The sequence below is a fragment of the Carassius auratus genome, unplaced genomic scaffold, assembly GCF_003368295.1.
Source record: "Carassius auratus strain Wakin unplaced genomic scaffold, ASM336829v1 scaf_tig00035059, whole genome shotgun sequence".
NCBI lineage: Eukaryota > Metazoa > Chordata > Actinopteri > Cypriniformes > Cyprinidae > Carassius > Carassius auratus.
Genome location: NW_020526198.1, coordinates 463 through 15,312, shown reverse-complemented (window position 1 = coordinate 15,312; position 14,850 = coordinate 463). Strand labels below are relative to the sequence as shown.

At 36.5% G+C, this 14,850-nt stretch overlaps 1 protein-coding gene and 1 long non-coding RNA gene across 2 annotated transcripts; one reads left to right on the top strand and one right to left on the bottom strand.

The window, feature by feature from the left end:
* Positions 1-1,134: 1,134 nt before the first annotated feature.
* LOC113081803 (uncharacterized) lies at positions 1,135-2,091 on the top strand. The gene is made up of 3 exons (XR_003282351.1): positions 1,135-1,144; positions 1,337-1,338; positions 1,589-2,091. It is a non-coding gene; the product is annotated as an uncharacterized LOC113081803 (long non-coding RNA).
* Positions 2,092-3,401: 1,310 nt separating this feature from the next.
* On the bottom strand, positions 3,402-13,104 carry LOC113081804 (gastrula zinc finger protein XlCGF8.2DB-like). The gene is made up of 2 exons (XM_026253751.1): positions 13,073-13,104; positions 3,402-4,639 (listed from the first exon to the last, which is right to left on the bottom strand). Exon 2 carries the CDS (start codon positions 4,635-4,637, stop codon positions 3,735-3,737), a length of 903 nt encoding a protein of 300 aa, XP_026109536.1. The 5' UTR covers positions 4,638-4,639; positions 13,073-13,104; the 3' UTR covers positions 3,402-3,734.
* Between the last annotated feature and the right edge of the window lie 1,746 nt (positions 13,105-14,850).

Here is a 14,850-nt window from a genome sequence, read left to right as displayed (position 1 = left end):
GCAATATATTGTTTTCCTGTGGGTTGGGCTAACAAAGCTTTTACCCTTCTTGGGTCTGAGGAGATATGGGGCCCTGGAGAAGTTTTGACATTCCTTGCCATTTGTGTTTCTTTTTTTTTTTTCTTAGCATCTTAAAAAGATATTACTGGCTAAAGACTGATTACAATATAATCAGCGCAAACTGTGCTACAATAATACATGAAGCAGCAAGAATGTAGTCTACATGTTTGTATTTTTAAGAAAACAATCACCTTTATGCATGGTTAGTTAAAAACTAAAATTAAGTCACTGAAATAAGGCTTTAAAACACATACAAAACATTTGTTCCCAAGACTTAACAAATAGCGTCTTCACAACATGATGGTGGTGGTGGCAGCAACAATAAAGTTATGCCTTCTTTCTTTGCGTGAACATTTTAGCGGGATTATGCAAATCTTCCCACACAGTGATGTAGACATGTGGGGGCCTGTTTAAACGAGGCGTTCTAGGAGGGTGTGGACCAGCCTTAACTAAGTTTCTTTGGGGTTCAAGACTTTAGTCTTTGAAACTTTAGGGATCTTATCTATTCACGAACAGCTTGTAACACTCCAAAGAGAAAGAAAAATCGCATCATATGACCACTTTAACTTTTAAATTCTAAATACATAATCAGTTTAACACTTAAGTAGCAATTGTTCAGTATTCATATGCATAGAGCACAATATTACAGTAAGACTAAAGCAGAAGTTTTTAAACCTGTCCTGAAGGACCCCCTGTCCTACACATTTTGTGTTGTCTCCATCATCTTAAACAACTGATTCATCTCATCATCTTGTTAGTAGAGACTGCAAGAACTAAATTGGGTGTGTCTGAAAAGGGAGACATTAAAATTGTGCAGGCATTGTTGTAACAATGTACAGGGATACTTAAGATAAAAAAAAATAAAAAAAAGATGAATCATTTGGTGGTTTTCTAATAAAATGTTACAATTTACGTTTAACTCAACTGAATATATGGAAACACTAGGGACTAGCAATATGACGGTTCAATGGCTTCACTTTTATAACATCATGAAATATCCAGTTCTGTTATAGATCAGTGGTGTGAACTTATAATTACTAAGCTCATGTGGACTTAACAGACACATGCACACAGTGGACATAAAGTCCTCAAGACACATCAGATTTTAACCCCCAGGGCTTGTTTAATATCAGGTTCAGATACCTATTCCTTCTTACAAGAGAAGCAAATAATGATCAGTTATTGCAAAAATACATCGCAGTATAAGAATATATATATTGTTAGGGGAATTTACAGTTATAACTCAAGGACCAGGTGTTGTCGCAATGAAGACCAGGAGTCAGAAATTAGTTCAATTAATAATAATTTTACTTGAAGAAAATAGTTTGCAGTTTCATAAGCAGAAGTCAGCTTCAACACTCTCGAAGGAGTTCGCAGGCCGCTCCCGTACAATACAAAATCAACCACAGTTATACTCCAGACAGAAAAAAAAGCGTCAAAGCGCTGCTCAGCAGCAATCTTCCAAAACCTAGATAAACTTAGACAGTCTCCAGCATCAATCTTCCAAAACCTAGATACACTTAGCCAGTCTCCAGCATATCTCCAATGATTGTAGCAGACGTCAGCACTGGTGAAGAAGACACCTCATCTCAGGTCAGGATGTCAGCAGAAACTGGTCTTCTCACGAGCATAAGTGCTGACACACACACACACAAAGCCCTTATCTTCAACTCAAGGTTCTCTAGCACTGGCAAGTGTCTTATCACTACGGTTGGATACACACACATAATAGGCCGACATTAATCTTGAGGAATAGAAATACAGGATAGAACAGGATTCTTAATACATCTAGTATACATTTCTAAATCTCCCTCGCAGCGCACGTAGTGGAAGGGCCTCTCCTGACCCTTTTAGCTGACCTTGTGACCCTAGGAGAAGGAATACACTCACATATGTTCCTGTCTGTTACTTCAAAACACTTCTAAAAGGAAAAATATATATCTGTGTAAGCATGCATCTATCTATATGTATATACAGGTCCTTCTCAAAAAATTAGCATTGTGAAAAAGTTCATTATTTTCCATAATGTAATGACAAAAATTTAATTTTCATATATTTTAGATTCATTGCACACCAACTGAAATATTTCAGGTCTTTTATTGTTTTAATACTGATGATTTTGGCATACAGCTCAGGAAAACCCAAAATTCCTATCTCAAAAAATTAGCATATTTCATCTGACCAATAAAAGAAAAGTGTTTTTAATACAAAAAAAGTCAACCTTCAAATGATTATGTTCAGCTATGCACTCAATACTTGGTTGGGAATCCTTTTGCAGAAATGACTGCTTCAATGCGGCGTGGCATGGAGGCAATCAGCCTGTGGCACTGCTGAGGTGTTATGGAGGCCCAGGATGTTTCAATAGCGGCCTTAAGCTCATCCAGAGTGTTGGGTCTTGCGTCTCTCAACTTTCTCTTCACAATATCCCACAGATTCTCTATGGGGTTCAGGTCAGGAGAGTTGGCAGGCCAATTGAGCACAGTAATACCATGGTCAGTAAACCATTTACCAGTGGTTTTCAGCAGATGGAAGCATGAAGTGCTCCAAAATCTCCTGATAGCTATCTGCATTGACCCTGCCCTTGATAAAACACAGTGGACCAACACCAGCAGCTGACATGGCACATGGTACTTGACACTGGACTTCAGGCATTTTGACATTTCCTTCTCCCCAGTCTTCCTCCAGACTCTGGCACCTTGATTTCCGAATGACATGCAAAATTTGCTTTCATTCGAAAAAAGTACTTTGGACCACTGAGCAATAGTCCAGTGCTGCTTCTCTGTAGCCCATTTCCTGCACACGCCTGTGCACGGTGGCTCTGGATGTTTCTACTCCAGACTCAGTCCACTTCTTCCCCAGGTCCCCAAAGGTCGGGAATCGGTCCTTCTCCACAATCTTCCTCAGGGTCCGGTCACCTCTTCTCGTTGTGCAGCGTTTTTTGCCACACTTTTTCCTTCCCACAGACTTCCCACTGAGGTGCCTTGATACAGCACTCTGGGAACAGCCTATTCATTCAGAAATTTCTTTCTGTGTCTTACCCTCTCGCTTGAGGGTGTCAGTGATGGCCTTCTGGACAGCAGTCAGGTCCGCAGTCTTACCCATGATTGCGGTTTTGAGTAATGAACCAGGCTGGGAGTTTTTAAAAGCCTCAGGAATCTTTTGCAGGTGTTTAGAGTTAATTAGTTGATTCAGATGATTAGGTTAATAGCTCGTTTAGAGAACCTTTTCATGATATGCTAATTTTTTGAGACAGGAATTTTGGGTTTTCATGAGCTGTATGCCAAAATCATCAGTATTAAAACAATAAAAAACCTGAAATATTTCAGTTGGTGTGCAATGAATCTAAAATATATGAAAGTTTAATTTTTATCATTACATTAAAACTTTGTGACATTGTTCTTTGGAAAGGAACTCCACCTTTGAGTTGATCTGAATCACAGTTAAATTTGCTGGTTTTGGTGATGAACTTTACTCACTGTGAAACTTTAGATGATGTTTCTTTGTCGTGTCCTTTGTTATGGATTTATTCATCCAGATTATATTTTGAATTGCTTGATTCATTATTGTGTCACATTTGGTGAGGAGGCAATTCCGATCTGAAGTTGATCTACTTACTATGATTGTTTTTTGTATGTCTGTGTAGAGCAGATGAATCATTGAAACACTTCCCACATTCAGTGCAGCGATAAGGTTTCTCTCCCAGTGTGGATCATCTCATGTGTTTTCAGACTTGATGAATTACTGAAGCTCTGGTCACAGTGTGAACACTTGTAAGGTTTCTTTCCAGTGTGAATCCTCTGGTGCCGTTTTAAACTGCTCGCTGAACTAAAAGTCTTTTCACACTCAAAGCACACATGATCTCTCACACCAGTATGAGTTTTCTCATGTTCTTTCAAACTTTGTAGACATAAAAAACTCTTTCCACACAAATTACATGAATGTGGTTCCTCCTTTGTATGAACATCCATGTGCTGCTGTAGGGCTGAAGCATTTAAAATAATTTCCCCGCACTGATCACATGCGTAAAGCTTCTCTCCAGTGTGGATGTTCATGTGTTTCTTAAGGGTTCCTGATCGTGTGAAACTCTTCCCGCATTGATCACATGTGTATGGTTTCTCTCCGGTATGAACTCTCATGTGCTCTGTAAGATTGCCCTTTATTGTGAAACTCTTCCCGCACTGATCACATGTGTACGGTTTCTCTCCGGTGTGGATCCTCTCATGTGTATTCAGATTTCCTGAATGACTGAATTTCTTGTCACAGCGTAAACACTTGTAAGGTTTCTCTCCAGTGTGGATGTTCATGTGATCCTTAAGGTGCGATGATTGTGCAAAACTCTTCCCGCACAGACCACATGTGTGTGGTTTCTCTCCAGTGTGAACTCTCATGTGAACATCAAGATTGTATTTGCACGTCAAACTCATTCCACAATGAGTGCAGGTGAAAGATTTTTTAGCTTTTCTTATATTTAAATATTTTTCTTTGGTTTGAGAACAACTCAAGGGTTTTTCTCCAGTTTTGACGTGATTTTTCTCTTCAACTTCACTCATTTCTTCATTCTTGTTTTTTTCAATCATCCCTAAAATAAAAGTAAGAATTTTCTTTTAATAGGTCAAGTAAATCTAAATCTCTCTCTCTCTCTCTCTCTCTCTCTCTATATATATATATATATATATATATATACACATACAATATGTGTACAGTAGGTGGCCAGCCTTTCTGTCGCTTACCGCCGCAATTCAGTCGCGTGTTAAAATCATTCGCGAAACTACCGCCAGGTGGCGCAAAGGACGGATTGCGAAATGAATGTAATTGTAAAATGAGATAAAAGAAGGAAGTAAAACAACAATAACATTGTGATATAACATTGTAACATTTAATTTTTTTTTTTTTTTACAATTTGTTAATTTTTAAAATGTTGGATAGTCTTAGACTACAGTCTACTAAACAAAAATTAAAAGAAGACCTTAACACAAAGGATCATATGCATGCTATTTTTATTAAACAGTAAATAAATATAAGGCCTATATATATATTATATATAGGAACGGTCCAGCATTTAGCAATAATTAGTATTAGTTATTATTCTTGATTTTTCAAACTACCAGCATTTTTAACTATGCCTTATGTGTGACCAAAAATTAAGTATTATTTGTTTCAGCTGATCGTGCTGGTGCCTCGCGCACATAATGGAAACAGAAGTCGTTCACCAGACATTCGGCGTGAGCACTTTGACATATTGTTAATTATGATTTTTTTTTTCATCAATACTGAAACGCACACAGCCTATTTACCTCATGAATAATAGCCTAGTTAAGTTTAAAATGGGCAACATCACAAATATGGAAACGTTTGATTTCTCCCGATTGAGCCTATATAGCCCATTTTTTTCCTCTCACAAACTTAAAAAAATAAAAAATACAGCAAACGAAATAGGTGATTGATCCGTTAAAATGAAACCTATACACGACTCATATATTTTTTTTCCTCTGACAATCTTTATTTTTTAGCGTGTTTAAAAAAATAAAGAAAACATTCAGCAAATGAAAATAGGCGATTAATCCGTTAAAATGTGTTACTCTTGGTTAACAGTACTAATTATAATTATTTTACTTCAGAACAGAGCCTGGCACTAATCTAGGTTATCCTTGTTTTTTTCTTTCTTTCATTGCATCTGAAAACGACTTTGTTCATTACATTCACTTCACGTGATCTGGCGCAGATCAGCCTCCCGCAAAGCTCAGCTGTGGACGATTTAAAAATGTTTGATATAAAGCAGTGGTTCTCAACCTGCGGCCCGTCAAGATAATAATGCGGTCTGCACAACATGCTGAAAAAAAAAGAAAAAAAAACCTTTATCAGTTTGTAAAATTGTATTGTTTACATCAATTTAAAAAAAAATATGCAACTAATGAAATATAGGCTATATCCCAATGTTTTTACGTGATTTTTTTTCTTCTTCATATATTATTTTTCAGACATGAGCACTGGCATAAGCATTTAACGAATACATACAAGCGCGCACTTTGGCAGAATTCAATTCAAATAGTCATCAACAGCCATTAGGTAAATTGTCTTTAAGGTAAAATTGCGCATTAGAATGGACAAATTAGTTTTTTAAGAAAAAAAAAAAAAGAAATTCAAAAAATGCCAGCGAATGAACATGTACAAACTGTCAATAGTCGCAGTATCAGTATTGAAGGAGAAGTGCTGGATTTTCGTTTTATTTATTTATTTTTATTTTATTTATTTTTTCCCTGCAACTCACTTGAAGAAGTTCAGATAAATGGAAAAATATCTCAAGAGAGAACCTCATATTATTAAATTCAAAAGTGCTTTTCCATATTTGGGTCAAAATAGGCTATATTTGTGAACGCACATTTTCTGAAATGTTGCGCGTCAGGTCATGCAAGCCTGCATCTTAAACCCTCTGTCAAACTTTCTGCGTCTGCGAGTCCGCTATATCCGCTAGGTAGGCGTGATTGGAGAGTGTGAGCAGAGGCTCTAACAGACGACCGCGCTGGACAGGTGCCTGTGGTCAGTTGGCTTCAAAAGCAAAATTGCACATGTGCAGCCAGCAGGGGCGTCGCACCCGTGGGGGATGTGGGGGTTTTAACACCCACACTTTTCCCGGTGAGAGGGTTCGACACCCGCACATTTTTTGCAGTTTTTCCGCAGTTTTGCACAAACGCCTTACTACAGTCGTTCCTCCGTTTCTCTGACCGCTCTGTGTCTGCGCTCGCCGCGGCTGCCTCCTCCCCCCTCCCTCTCAAACTTGACACCGGCTTTGAGTGTGATCGGCTGATGATTGGCTGTTCTGCCTTAAGTCCCGCCTCTCTTGGGGTGTTATCCATATGATGTCTATGGTGTTATCGGTCAGCTCGTGCTGAGGAGGCGGGAACTTATGGTTATTTACATCTCCCTTTTCCAGGTACTTTGAATGAGTGTTTATGCTTTAGAGGTTTTTAAATAAGCTTTATATGTGTTTGGGAAGATGTTCTGTTAATCGTTTTGTTGACATGTCGAGTGTTTTCGGTATTATTTTTCGTTTTTTAGACTAATGCTAATTGCTATTATTGGGATATTGTTTGCGTACCTGTTGAAGAACTATGAAAAAAAAGTGTATATTATTTTAATGTTTAAAAACAGTAAATTGTTACATTATTTATACCACCAGAGAAAAAGCTTTGTGTGGGCGTTTTTTTCTCCCCTTTTCTGATTTTGCGTTTTTTTTCTCCCCTTTTCTAATTTTTTTTTTCTTTTTTTTTCTTTTTTAATGTAGGATTATTTTTTTCCCAGCCAAACACTGCAAGCCGGAAATCCCGCACAGTGCCAGAGAACTTTAAGCCCTGCATTTTGTACCCCTTTGTCAATGTGTTCATCATTTTTATTGTTTATAAACAAACCACATCCATCCCCCACACTTTTGAAAAGCTTGCTACGCCCCTGGCAGCCAGGCAGAGTGAAGAAGCTCATTGCTACTCGAACCTGTGCAATCCGTCAATAAAAGAATATAAAGACAGTCAGATGTGCAATAATTCTGGGCAATTAGAGCTGACCATCAGCCTGCGCATTCAGAAGTATAAATTGAAGAAGTCTGCGTCTGGATTGCTCATGCGAAAAGTATAACACAGGCGTTACAATCGCTACTTCTTTGTGTTACTCCTTTCAAGCTGAATCTCACAAAATTGGTCAGCTCCCGACAGCATCAGGTGTTTTATTTATGGGGAGTAGAATTGTTTATTTCAATGAATTATATATCATAATAGTTAGGCTATAATATTATAAATCAGGTTGGTTTGTATTGCTGATGTAATATGTAATTTTTATGCGTAGACTTGCACTTAGACCATAGTGCGGCTCGCTGGAAAAAAAGGTTGAGAACCAGTGATATAAAGGTTGCTGTCCCATTTTATACAGGAATTGTTCATTTAAAAAAAAATCGAATTATATTGTTAGTTCTAATTATATTGTTAACAAGTTCATTTAGAACTTTTTTTTTTACTTATAAACTCCTTGAGAATTGAAAGTTAGTTTAATAATCATGTTTATTCATGTAAAAATACGTGTTTATTCTTTAGGAAAACAAGAGAAAAAAAAGGGACAATCCGAATATTTGTTTTGCTTTAACTATTTATGTAAGCTACAATTATTCAAATAATAATAATAATAATAATAACAATAACGTAATTAAAAATACTTTAGAGCATAACAACTGAAGGTTTATGAAACATTAGCCAATAAAGCATTTTTTTAATCAACGGAACTTAAAGCTGTGAACTAAAATATTATTTCAACCATACAGCATGTGAATAAATAAAATGCATAATTTTCATAACATTTCATTATTAATAAAATGCATAACGTTTCTGGTGTTTGGATATGTACTTCAATATAACCAGCTCCAAGTTTAAGAATAGTCCTAGACTTCTCTTTCTCTTTAACAGCATTAACTCAATGATATTCTAACTCAATGATATATTTCTATCATCTTACGCGGGCTCGGGCCGGGCTCGGGCTTGCGCTTGCGCTCCGGTTTGCGAGGTAAACGAGCGGTCATGTGATGTGTTTCGATTAGCGCGAGAAAGATGCGAAAATGAATGCTGAGCAGGTGTAACGGAGGCTTGCTTCTGGTGATTACGTTTTGGTTGCACCAGCAACTAAAGCAAACTCTGAGGTGTGGAAAAGTTTTGACCATGTTTATAATGAGAATAATGAGTGAATAATGACGCACCATCAGTGAGCGCAGGAACGCGCTGAAGACATCTACAGTGGATTCAATCATTTTCCTCCACAAAAACATGTAGACCTAGCCTAATCTCTGTGAGTAAAGGTTTTTCAAATGATAACTAAATATTCATTGAGTCTTAAATGCATAATAATGACAGAGTATTTACGCTAATGTTGGCATTATTCTTTTATAAAATAAAGCAAATCCGGCGGAGCCTTTATCTTAATTTTTTTTTATTGCCAAATACCCATCTTAATTTAAAATTTATCTTATTATTTTTTTTTTTTAATTACTCGTTTTTATTGGTGCGTTGGTCTATTTATAGGTTAAATGAGCCTATGTCTAGAATGCTGAGATGTTACAGAGGACTTATTTTATTTCTTTATTCCAACTTCCAAGTGGTCTAGTCTACGTTAATTATGAGTAAATTATGTTAAAACATGAATAAATTACTCATTGTTGACAAAAGGCAAAAGAGCTGTGTGCGTGCGCACATTTGAATAATGTCGGGCTGTAAACGGGTTCGGGCTTTAAAAAAGCTGTCAATCAAAATGTACTTGTCGGGCTCGGGCCGAGACCTGTCGGGCTCGGGTCCTGTCGGGCCTAACTTTTAAGGCCCGATTACAGCTCTAGTTGGGCTCATGATCAATAAGTTCGCCTCAATCTGATTCAGTAAAGTCAAACCGCAGACAGTGAAGCCTCGGAGACCCGCGCGCTGTGAGGCGGGAACAGAGGACTCCGCTTGGTCTTAAAGCCTCCCGCAAACATCCATGATCACAAATAACAATTATTTTCGTAAAATAATGATGAATTATTAATTGATGATTTGTTATTATCATTATGGTCTTGTGAAAATAATAATATGGGCTGCGAGAAAATTATGAAGTGTAGTGCAGGCATGTTTCAGCCCAGTAACACACCTCAGAGCCAAAACACAGACCGAATTCTGTTCAGCTGGAGGGGGTTGGGTTTTGGATAGTTATTCATGGCTTGTGGGATCGAGATAAAGGTGTGAATTGCTCTTTCATATGGATAGTGTCATGAGGCTTTCACTTGCTGAACCGGTTTATATAGGACTGTTGTTTTGGTTATATTCACAGTGCTGCTCTCTCTGACGAGAGAAATGCAACATTCACACATTACACTATTCCTTTTCGTTTAAAAACATTTCAAGCTTTCTGTAGATATATTTTTAATGTACCTATGTGAGACACCACGATATTATGTTAATTAAAAAATTATACATTCATTATCATGAAAAATTAAAGTGATGAGACGGCGCCTCCCTGTCATTAATGCACATTAATAATTTTTGCACAAACACTTGAATATGAGCTTCTTATCACGAGTAAGATTCATGCCAACAGCCAACATATTTAGCTTGATCAGAAGGTTGACTGCAAGAGTCGAGCGGGATGTTAAGAGTTAGTCTGTTTCTTTTACTGATTATTTTCGGGTTAAAGCATGATTTAAACAGATTCACACTCAATCGCTTTCGCAATAATGCGTTCAAACAAATGTAATCTTACAGTGCTACATTATCAGCATGCTCTCTGATTTTGAAATCTTGAAGTTAATCGATCTGTTTAGATAAAATAACTGACAAAGATGTTATTTTCATCACAAACAAAATTTTCACAGCAGAAAGCAGCAATTAAAGATTAGTTTGGCATGTGATATAGGGAAAAAGTTTACACATAGCTTAAGCCACTTTGAAACTCTCCTGTTATTTTTTTAAATTTGTATTATTATTTTATATGCTATGTTATGAACATAATATTTCAAACATACTGAAATACTTTATTCATGGAGTGAAGGCGGAGCGTGTTTCTGGTATCAATAGCCGCATATCGGGCCAGTGCGAGCCAGGGCTTAAAGCGGGCGGGGCGGGGCTCATAGCCTCGGGCCAGTCCCTTACGAAAAATAACCATGGTTTTATTATAGTAAAACTGTAGTAACCCATGGTTTTTTGGCGTATTGACTGCCGTTTGTAAAACCACAGATTTACTACAAATACCATGGTTAAACTATGGTTAATATAGCAAAACCATGGTAAATTTGTGGTTACCATGGTTTAACTACAGTAACCATGGTTTTTTGGTTTTATTTGTAGTAAAACCATGGTTAATTTTCGTAAGGGGTAGCACGAGGCCAGAATAGCGCAGGGTTTCCACAGTGGACCCTGGAGCTCAGCTGCGCGACACTAAAACACGTCCTTTACACGCTTCTCAGAACAACGTCATGCAACCTCATTATTTCACCAACAAAGAGAAGTTATCAGAAAAGTAACTGGAACATGCGCGATCACAAAACGAAGATGATAAAAGCGGCCGTTTGTTTGCATGCTTTGTTATATATTCACATTCAAAAGCATCGATGCATAAGTGATACATTGATCATAAGCTATTGATTTAATTTATCAGGACTCAAAATTAATCACACATAAATACACTTATTTCTATTTTATTTATTTATTTTTAACGCTTATGAAAATAGCCTGCTTATTCAGTCGAGTCTGTTTCTGTTTATTAGCCACAGTAGCCGTCACATTTATAATGAATGATAATATCTCTATTTTTATAAAAGCTCCCGAACAAAAACATTAGGCTATTATATTTTTTTAATGACGTGAGCTAAACTCAAGAGATGAGGCTTGTAACAGATGATATACATTACTAAAATACAGGAGAATACGAAGCTGACGTCTGATTTCCTCAAAGGTCATATTTACCATGTTTACTATGGTAATGTTAATGCCTAGCGTGCACAGACTTTTTCATCGCTTATAAATATTTCTGCCTTGTATGGTGATTATAATACACATTGGATCAAGTTATTTCAAAGACTCGCTGCTGACTGAAAGTGAGTTTTGAGCTTGATTTATTTAAAAAAGTGTTTAATGCTGGTGTTATAGCTGTTATCTTTCCGAAATGATCCACAGCGCAGACTCTCTATTTTTATAAAAGCTCCCGAACAAAAATCATTATTATATTTTGATGATATGCAACGTGGAGCTAAACTCACGAAACAAGACGACAGATAAAATGTTACTTAATAAATACACAATTGTGATAGAGAATAAAAAGCTTACGTCTGATTTATCCAAGCGGTCATATTTACCATGTTTAGCTACTATGGTAACGTTAATGTTTAGCGTGCATAGTCTTTTACATCGCTTATAAATATTTCTGCCTTGTTTAGTGATTATAATCCACATCGGATCAAGTTATTTCAAAACACTTGCTGCTAACTAAGAGTGAGTTTTGAGCTCAACTTATTTTAAAAAGTCTTTAATACTGGTGTTAAAGCTGTTATCTTTCTGAAATGATCCGCAGTGCAGACTCTAACATTACTCTAAAATTACTTTAGTTGTAGATTACTAAAGCCTTTTTTTTTTTTTTACATCGTGTGAATGTTGTTGATTATGAGAGAACTTGAGTTTAATCGTGAGGACGTTTTATTAATTCTTTAGAGTTTCAAAGATTTAATCGTGCTGGTTAATTTTATTCGTTTCTTGTTTTAGGCAAATTATGCCTAAGTAATGGGAACATTTAAACATGCAACAATTTCTTAATCTTAATTTCTCAATTTCTGAATAATATAACGCATAATTAATATAATATAAATATACTGCACACCTTTTAAATGTGTCCAATCTAAAATATGGTTTAATCCCATGTAGCTTAGAAAATATAAATATATTAATATATATATATATATATATATATATATATATATATATATATATATATATATATATTAATATATTAATATATATATATATATATATATATATATATATATATATATATATATATATATATTAATAATATTAAATATTTAAACTATAGTGTTTTTCTTTCATTTTCCTTGACTGAAGCCATCAAATGTAACACATCAGTGAGGCAAAACTGACGTCTATTTGCGGTAAAATGTGCTTTGATGCGCTTGTTTGATAACTTGTGGTTAAAGCACCACTCAGCGGACAAAGGCTGCAAATGCACTTTACACGTAAGAGTGGCGTTTTGGATGTCTAGTTAGTGTATATATTCATCCCTGAAACTTTCAATGAATGCGGTACATTGATCTTAAATGTATTATTTTTTAAAAACATTATTTAAAAAAATACCTGTTTCTTAACTATATAATGTTGATTGTCTACTCAATTATCTAACATGCCTAATATTGAAAATATCTTAAACAGCTTGAAGCTTTTTAAGGTTCTGCATACCAGCACGAGCGGTCATCAACATTTAAAATGAATGAAGAATAAAACCCAACCTCCTTGTTCCTCGTGTTTTATTCTCCAGGTTTCTGGATCTTCGTGTTTTATTCTCCAGGTTTCTGGTTCCCTCGTGTTTTTTATTCTCCTGGTTTCTGGTTCCTCGTGTTTTATTCCTCCAGGTTTCTGGTTCCTCGTGTTTTATTCTCCAGGTTTCTGGTCCTCGTGTTTTAATTCTCCAGGTTTCTGGTTCCCTCGTGTTTTATTCTCCAGGTTTCTGGTTCCTCGTGTTTTATTCTCCAGGTTTCTGGTTCCTCGTGTTTTATTCTCCAGGTTTCTGGTTCCTCGTGTTTTATTCTCCAGGTTTCTGGATCCTCGTGTTTTATTCTCCAGGTTTCTGGATCTCTTTCTCTGTTGGTTCCTCTTTTATTCTCCAGGTTTCTGGTTCCTCGTGTTTTATTCTCCAGGTTTCTGGATCCTCGTGTTTTATTCTCCAGGTTTCTGGTTCCTCTTGTTTTATTCTCCAGGTTTTGGTTCACTCGTGTTCTCTTCACTCTCCTCTTTAACAAACATCATCTTCAACAGCAGCAGATCTCAGTTCAGATTATAGTCCTCCAGATATTCCTGCTCAACTGTGAGGATGACAGTAATACAGATATTTGGTGACCTGATTCCAAAACATATTTTTCAATTTACAGAAACAACATTTCTAGACAAAACAACAGAGAGCAGGGGTGAAAGTAATCTTCTTCCTCTGAAGTTTAATGGTGTTTGGCAAACAAACGTATGTGTTTTAGCGCCATCGCACTGACTGGAGAGTGAAGCGGCAAAGATGGAAATATCTAATACTATATTTGTGTGCATTTCATGATGAAATAAGTCATTAGAAAATTCAATTCTGAAAATACTTTATTTAACAGTCATAGACAAATACAGTTTTTTATTTTAGAACAAAAGTATTAGCATTTGAACACTTTCTAAAATTGACATTAAATTTAAAGTAATTTACTCAGAGTGTAAAACTAACTTGTTAAATTAAAACTTATCTGACAGCCTTATTAATGAAGAATAAACAATAACCTGTTTGTTCTTGAGTATCTTCAGTGTGTTTGATTCTGCAGGTTCTGGATCGCTCATCTCCTCTCTGTCCTCTTTATAACTCAGTCTTTACAGATTTCAGCTCTTCCTGATGATTTGATGCTCGTCTGCACTTGTAAACTAAAGGAGATATTCCAGCATTTATTACTGAATTACAGGGCAGGAGGAGCTTCACTGATGATGTGGTGCAGTGGGACGAGCTGATCTGCCTAAATCAATATGTGACTCTGGACCACAAACCAGTCATAACCCAGACAAAATCCTGAGACCAGATCAGACACACACTGACACTTGGCCCACATACCATGTGGAATGATGGCACTTGGGCGGTCTGCTGCTGTTTGCCAGATTTGGGCCACAAGCTAGTCAAAGAAAGCCCAATTTCAGAATGAATAAACTGAATAATGCAGAACTGGCCACATTGATTTAAATTCTGGCCCAGATCCGGCCCACATACTGTGAAGTTTTGGTGACCACTCTGCTTGCCATATTTTTGGCCACAAGCAAGCCATAAGAGGGCCACATGTCAACCATGAAAATAAATAATATAAACCAGAACTGCCCAGTCTGGGCAACATTCCATAATCCTGGCCCAGATCCAGTCCAAATCCAACAACTTGCTCCAGCCCAATACTGGGTAGAATAATGGCATTTTGGAGACCACTCCTGTTTTCCAATTTGGCAATAATAATGAACCAATTAAACCATAAATATAAATTATCTGGACAACACTAAGCCT

Bases quoted from the DNA above. Each gene is read 5' to 3' on its own strand.
- LOC113081804 (XM_026253751.1), bottom strand. From the start codon at position 4,637: ATGATTGAAAAAAACAAGAATGAAGAAATGAGTGAAGTTGAAGAGAAA.